The sequence below is a fragment of the Galeopterus variegatus genome, unplaced genomic scaffold, assembly GCF_000696425.1.
Source record: "Galeopterus variegatus unplaced genomic scaffold, G_variegatus-3.0.2 Scaffold3602, whole genome shotgun sequence".
NCBI classification, from domain to species: Eukaryota; Metazoa; Chordata; class Mammalia; order Dermoptera; family Cynocephalidae; genus Galeopterus; species Galeopterus variegatus.
Window position 1 is genome coordinate 35,067 of NW_007729713.1, and position 7,687 is coordinate 42,753.

The window sequence follows — 7,687 nt, forward strand, 5'->3', positions numbered from 1 at the left end:
TCCGAACCCGCAGCCTCGGTGCTCCCAGTGCCGCTGCACTCCCAGCGCCACACTCTCCCGAGTGAGCCACGGGGTCAGCCCAAAGTGTTTACCTTCTAATAACTCATTAAGCTCCACATGTGATTTGTATAGTTTTCTGTATTTGGTTAGTTACATAATAAAATGGTTTTAAAAATAGGGAAGGGCTGGCCAGTTAGCTCAGTTGGTGAGTGTGGTGCTGATAACACCAAGGTCCAGGGTTCAATCCCTGTACCAGCCAGCCACCAAATAAAAAGCAGGGGTTGGAAATCAAGTATGAAACAATACCATGTGCCAACGAACTGTAAGGTGGCCCCTGAGAATTCACTCCACCTTCTGGTGTTCATGCCCTTGTGTAATTCCCTCCCCTTGAGACTGTGACTGGCTTCTAACCAATAGAATAAATAAAGGTAAGGCAATGGGACATATGCAATTACATGTTTATATGATTATGTTATATGATTTCATATCTCCCTGACTAAGAGATCATCTCTCTCTTTTTGGCTTAAGTAACTGTACTGCAAAGGCCCATGGGATAAAGAACTGAGGATGGTCTCCAACCAACAGCCAGCAAAAAATGCCGAGGCCAACTACCCACAGGGAACAGAACGCTGCCAACACCCATGTGAGTTTGAAAGCAGAACATTCCCCAGTCAAGCCTCCAATGACACTATGACCACAGCTGACGTGTTGACTGCAGCTTGTGAGACTCCAAAGCAGAAGCCTCAGCTAACCTGTGCCCAGACTCTTGTCCCACAGAAACTGTGAAACAATAAATGTATATTATTTTAAACCACTAAATGTGTGATAATATTATTACACAGCAATTGATAAGTAACATATGTCCCTTATGTTTGGGGGTCCCTAAGACCACACTCAGGTTCAATAAAACACTGGAAGGACTCACAGAACTCAGAAAAGCTGTTATGCCACAGTCACAGTTTATTACAATGAAAGTCTGCAGATTAAAATCAGCAATGGAAAAAGACACATAGGCCAAGGTCCAGGAGAACTTCCAATTATCCTCTCCCAGTAGAGTCATGAGGTCTCCCAGCAATGATGTGTGGCAACATGCATGAAGTATTGCCAACCAGGGAAGCTCAGCCAAGCCTTGGTGTCCAGGGCTTTTACTGGGGATCAGTCACACAGGCATGTCTCACTGCCCACATGGCTGACTTGATCTCCAGCCCCTGCTGACATCAAGCTGATACTACATAGCCCAAGGCCCCCTAAACAAAGACACTCTTATCAGGCAGGATATTCCAGGGGCTTAGAGGTTATCTCCCTCAAGCCAGCCAGGGACTGGTCCTTTCTTTGGAATTTGCAAGGTTCAAACACCCCAAGACTGCTGAGTTAATCCTGTCCGGGGCCAATTTAGCCACATCTGGAGCAGCCAAAGCAGGGTGCTGGTGCTGCTTCAAAAGTGGGATTCTTCAGGAGGATTAACTTCAAAAGTGGGATTCTTAAGTCAAGTTGCCGCCCTCCTTGAAATCAGGGAGAGAGACCAAGAAACCACTGTATTTTAACCCCTGACAAACCTTTACACCTTTACTTGCCTTATGATCAGGGAATTTCCAGGATGTAAGCCATATAGCCAGAAGGCAGGGTGCAGAGGAGAGGAGGCAGAGACCAGACACTCATACAGAAGCTTCTCCTGATCAGCCACTGAATAGAAGGCAAGCTTTCCCTCCTCAAGGTCCAGCCAGATGCCCACTACCTCAGGTCTGTCTGAGCCGAGGATAGTTTCCTTGACCATGTGCCATGCAGAGAGATGGCCTGTTCCCTTCCACTCTACACATGAAGAGTCTATAGTCCTTCCCAGGATAAAGTCACGGCTCATCCCCCAGGAAGCTACTCCAACTGCCCAGTGGCTGCAATACCTAGTGTCCACTTCCCAGTACTGCTGCCCAGAAGAAAGGGCCTGAGAACATAAGACCTGGCTGGTTGAAAACCTGTCACGACTCCACTGATAGGGCTGTGGATAGTGAGACACAGTCACTCTCTGGCAATCCTCGGATACCTCCAGGCTACAGGCCAGGCTGCCCAAGTCAAAGGTTGGATTGATGGCCCCTGGGGAAAAAGCAAGCACATGGCCAGTCAGGTTTTGATTGTCCATGCTGCCAACCTAAATTACAAACAGAAAGAGGCTCTCTAAAAAAATAATGAGCTTAATTGGGATTAGAACATTGCAATAGAACACATGCCATAATAAACTATGTGGGTATTAAGGAAATAGAGACAAAGGATTGTAAAGGAAAAATGATGGAGGTCACATAATTGTTTGGGGATAATTATCCTTGGCTACAGGGACCAATAACAAGAGAGACACCAGTCTGTGGTTGGACAGACAGTTGCTGGACAGATGTCTATGCAGAAGTACTTTTTGTGTAAGGTTGTGATGGCCTTTTTGCAAGGCTGGGATTTTGCAGAGTCCTTTGTGACAGTTCTTGTTATCTGGCATATGTGCATGAGAACTCCCCCCTTTCTGGCCTTCCCCTGGTTCTATTTTTCAGGGTTTTTTAACACAAGCAATTCTGTTTTGATTCTGAAATTTTTCACAATGCTAAGAGGTACTCAAAGAGCAAAAAGCAGCTTCATATCTTTTGATATGATAGTTTTACTCATACTGGCAATAAAATCAGTACATCAACTTGAAATTTTCTGTACATACCCCTGATGTTATTACATCAACAATACCCCTTTCCCACCTTAATTTTTACCCACCTGTTAGCCATCTTTCAGGAAGCCCTCTCTGAATCCCAGCCAGAGAAAAGTCTTGCTTTTCTCAACACCCCTAGTGCTTTATGTGTTCTCTCATGATACTTACCATCTTTTACCTATAGGATGCTGATTTAAGACCACAGCTGTTTATACCTCTCCAGTTAAACTTAAGCTTCCTGATTAAGGAACGTACCTTACTCATTTTGTGTGTTTCATACTGCCGTAGATTGGATGCCCCTCCAACCTCATTGAGCCTTAATCTCCACTGTAACTTCAAGGGTGGGAAATCCTATTATGGTAATTGATAGTTAGGGCCTTGAAGAGGTTATTAGATTCTAGCACCATGCCATAGTGAATGGATTAATAATGGTCCTCAGAGACATGGTTCTGAGGGCTTTAAAAGAAGAGCACATGAGAGGTTGGTCTCTCTCTGCTCCAACATTTTCTGCCATGTGAGACCCCTGGGTCACTGTCACCACCACCAAGACCATCACCAGATGTGTCCACTGGACTTTGGACTTCCCAGCCTCAGAAACTGTAAGCAATAAATTTTGTTTTCTTATAAATCACCCAGTTCAGTTATTTCTGTTATAAGCAACAGTAACAGACTAATAACAGAAAATTGGTACCAGAGAAGCAGGGTGTTGCTTATAACAAATACTTGAAAATGTGGAAACAGTTTTGGAACTGGGAGTTGAGGAGAGGCTGGAGGAATTTGGAGGAACGGGCTAGAAAAAGCCTAGATGCTGGTGAAAGTTTAGAAGACAAGAAAACCAAGGAAAGTTTGGAATGTTTTAGAGACTGGTTAAATGGTGGTGAGCAGAATGCTGATAGAAATATGGACAGTAAAGGCCACTCTAAGAAGACCTCGAATGTAAATAAGAAGGGACTTATTGAAAACTGGTGGCAAAGATCACCCTTGCTATGAACTGGCAAGGAACTTTCTGTATGGTGTCCATGCCCTAGGACTTTGTGAAAGTTCGAACTTAAGAGTTGTGAACCAGAGTATTTGGCAGAAGAAATATCTAAGTAGCAAGTCATTCAGGAAGCTGCATGGCTACTTGCAACAGCCTATGCTGAGTTATGGTGGCAAAGGCATGACATAAAGCCAGAATTTAAAAGGGAAGCAGAGCGTAAAGATTTGGAAAATTGTAGCCTGGCCATGGTAGAGAAGCAGAGAGCATTTTCAGGAGAAAATGCAATGGTACTAAGAAGATTAGTACAAAAGAAAGGGAAAAAGCATTGCAGAAGCCTCTGGGGCCAACCCTTCCATTTCAGGCCCAAAGACCTAGGGAGACAAAATGGTCTAGGGGAACAGGCCTGAGGCGTCCTCCACAGGTTTGCTGCTCAGGGCCACCTCTGGAAGCTGCTTCCAGCACCAGCACCCTGCTTTGGCTGCTCCAGATGTGGCTAAATTGGCCCCAGACATGGTTTGGCCGGACATGCAGCTTAGGAAGCTACAAGTCAGAAGGCTTGGCAGCATCCAAATAGCGTTAAGTCCCTAGGCTTGCAGAATGCCCCAGAGCTGTGAAGGCTTGGGAGCCTTTGCCCCAATTTCAAAGGATGTATGGAAAAGTCTGGGGGCCCAGGAAGAGATCTGTCACAGGGGCAGAGTTACCACAGACAGCCTTTGCTAGAGCAATGCCAAGCAGAAATGTGGAGTCAGAGCTGCAGCAGAGAAACCCCAAAAACGCCATGCCTAGTGGAGCCATGGGAGCAGGATAACCATGGAGACCCCAGACTTGTGGAGCTACCAGGGTGAAATGCCAGCCTGCAAAAATTGAAGCTTGGCCTCAGACCAGGAAAGCTGTAGAAGCGGAGCTGCCCAAGGACTTGGGGACCCAACCCTCACACAGGCGTGCAGAAGATGTCAAATATGCAGTTCAGGTACCTGATTCACCAGCTGTAAGGTTGGTGATGCCTGCACTACTAGGTTTTGGACTCGTTTATGACCTATTACCCCTTTCTTTTCAAATAGGAATTTGTACCCTATGCTTGTCCTACCATCGTATCTTGGCAGTAGATAAATTGTTTCAGTTTCACAGATAAGACCTTGAGACTTTGGACTTTTGAGTTGAAACAAGACTTTGGGAACAAAATGAATGTATGTGTGTGAAAAGGACATGAGTTTGGGGGGTCAGGGTTAGAATGCTGTAGATTGGGTGCCCCCACCCTATCTCACTGAGGCTTAATTTCCACTGTAACTGTTGAGGATGGGAAATCCTATTATAGTAATGAAAGCTGGGGCCTTGAGGAGGCAATTAGATTGTAGGACTGTGCCTAGTGAATGGATCAATAATGGTGGCCAGAGGCATGGTTCTGAGGGCTTTAAAAGGAGAGCTTGTGAGAGGTTAGTCTCTCTCTGCTCTGCCATTTTTTGCCACATGCGACCCCTGGGTCACTATCACCACTACCAAGACCCTCACCAGATGTGTTCAACTGGACTGTGGACTTCCCAGTCTCCAAAACTGTAAGTAATAAATTTTGTTTTCTTATAAATCACCCAGTTCAATTATTTCTGTTATAAGCAACAGAAACAGACTAATACACATACTGTTTCCTACTGAGTGCATAAATCATTGCTAATGCTTATGCAGCATGACTACTGCTGGTGCTTTACACACATTCACGCAGTCAACCCTCACGGCAATACCACAAGAGAAGTACTAGATTATCTCCACTTTACAGATGAGGGAACCAAGGCTTTAAGAGCTTAAGTGACTTGTCTAATACCATAGCTAGGGACCGGAGCTACTGGGAGTCAAACCCAAGCAGTCTGATTCCAGGACCCTTGCTATTAAGGATCACCCCAGACCGGGACAGCAGTAAAACCTAAGCAGCTTGGAGAACAGGCAGTTGGCTGTAATTGGTGGCCCCGGTATAGATGCCCAAAGGTTGTCTGGGCTCTGACTGCTCATAGGTCTGGCTGAGCCTGGAATTTGGGAGTCTCAACCCACTTTGCCTTTGTAACCAGCTCCTCATGTGGAGGGACCTGGTCTGGGGAACAAATCTAGGAACATAAGCCAAGGAATGGGCCTAGAAGCAGGGAGATGGACACAGCATGTTTTCACAGCTCATCTCCGCAGCAGGCCAAACCCAAGTTTTAAGCAGACCACATACTTACATTGAGCAAACCGAGAGGTCCTCTTGGGTGCAGTGGGGCTCTGGTCAGGCAGTGGGCATGAGGAAGAAGATGGAGCTTTTAGGAGTTTCACTAAGGAACCAAAAGAATTGGGAGGAAGAAGTCCCATTAGAAAAAAGCAAACTGAAGGTATCCAAACATCACGATCAGGGCACATGTCTTTCTTCCTCATCACATGCTAGAATGTCACAATGTGATTAGGCAGTACATTCAGCCCAGGCGCATCAAGACCCATGTCCTGACTGTGGGCTTTTTTTTTTTTTTTTTTTTTTTTTTTCCGGGTCCGGCAAAAAATCCCAACCCTCAGTGTTGCCCCCGTACTGGACCGGGGACCGGCAACGGGATTGCAACCCTCGGTGTTGCTCCCGCGCCTCGCTCAGCCAGTGAGCGGGAACCAGTCTGTATGTGGGATCCGAACCCTCGGGCGGGAGCGCCGCCGCGCCTCCCAAGCGGCGCACTATCCAGTGCGCCACCAGGCCGGCCCTGACTGTGGGCTTTTTACTGTCTGTTTCCCCACGGAGCTCTAAGCTCCTTGTGACGAGGGATCTTGTTCATCTCTACGTTCTAAGCACCAAGCCCCATGCCAGCCCTATACATAGGAAGTATCTGATGATATTTATCAAATAAGTTAACTAAGACAGGTCCAGTGGATCATGGCATGCTGGCACCCACGATATACAGGACCCCCATGTCAACGCTTTAAATTGTTGTATGAATAAACTGGGTAACATGAGTTGGTGTGAGATCCATCTCAACTGCTGACACCTCCTAATTCCCTCTCAATGTACTGAAGTTTAATTTTTTTTCCTTTTTTTTGTCTTTTTTCGTGACTGGCAATGGATCGCAACCCTCAGTGTCGCGCCCGTACCGGACCGGGACCGGCAACGGGATCGCAACCCTCGGTGTTGCTCCCGCACCTCGCTCAGCCAGTGAGTGGCTGGTCTGTATGTGGGATCCGAACCCTCGGCAGGAGCGCTGCCGCGCTTCCCAGGCGGCGCACTGTAGCAGTGCGCCACCGGGCTGGCACCCTGTCGAGGGTGTGGGCGGTGGTAACTTAGGTCGTGAGAGCAGGAGAGCTGCCTGTCAAGAGGCCATTCTCAAAATTCAGGTGGTTACTGAAGAAACCCAAGTGTCCATCGAAGGACAAATGGAAAAACACAATGTGGTACATACATACAATGGAATGTTATTCAGCCTTAAAAAGGAAGGACTTCTATAACACCAAGGTCAACAGGTTGGATCCTTGTACTGGCCAGCTGCCCCCCCAAAAGGGAAGGAAATTCTGACACATGCTACAACATGGATGAATCTTGAAGACTTTATGCTAAGTGAAACAAGACAGTCACAAAAAGACAAAAACTGTATGATTCCACTTATGTGAGGTACCCAGAGTAGTGAAATTCATAGAAACATAAAGCAGAACATTGGTTGCCAGGGGCTGGCGGGCAGGGGCGGGGAGGAAGGAATGCAGAGTTGTTGTTTAATGGGTACGGACTTTCAATTTTGTAAGATGAAAAAGTTCTGGAGATTAGTTGTACAACAATATAAACATACTTAACAGTACTGAGCTGCACACTTAAAAATGGTAAAGAGGGTAAACTTTATGTTATGTACATTTTACCACGATTAAAAAAAAAAATTAGGTGGGTATCCCTGTTCTATTTGGCTGATAGGGCTGTTGTGTATTATTGATCATAATCTTTTTTTTTTTTTTTTTTTTTTTTTAAGGGGACCGGTAAGGGGATCTTAACCCTTGACTTGGTGTTGTCAGCACCACGCTCTCCCAAGTGAGCAACCAGCCATCCC

General features: G+C 46.2%; 1 protein-coding gene across 1 annotated transcript in view; it reads right to left on the reverse strand.

The window, feature by feature from the left end:
* Window positions 1–1,484: 1,484 nt before the first annotated feature.
* Window positions 1,485–7,687, reverse strand: part of RNF135 (ring finger protein 135) — a 25,832-nt gene continuing 19,629 nt past the window's right edge. The window contains exons 5-6 of the mRNA XM_008585517.1: window positions 5,864–5,953; window positions 1,485–2,088 (exon numbers count right to left, since the gene is read on the reverse strand). Coding sequence (XP_008583739.1) covers window positions 1,559–2,088; window positions 5,864–5,953 — 620 coding nt within the window. The 3' untranslated portion in view covers window positions 1,485–1,558. The remainder of the gene's footprint in view (window positions 2,089–5,863; window positions 5,954–7,687) is intronic.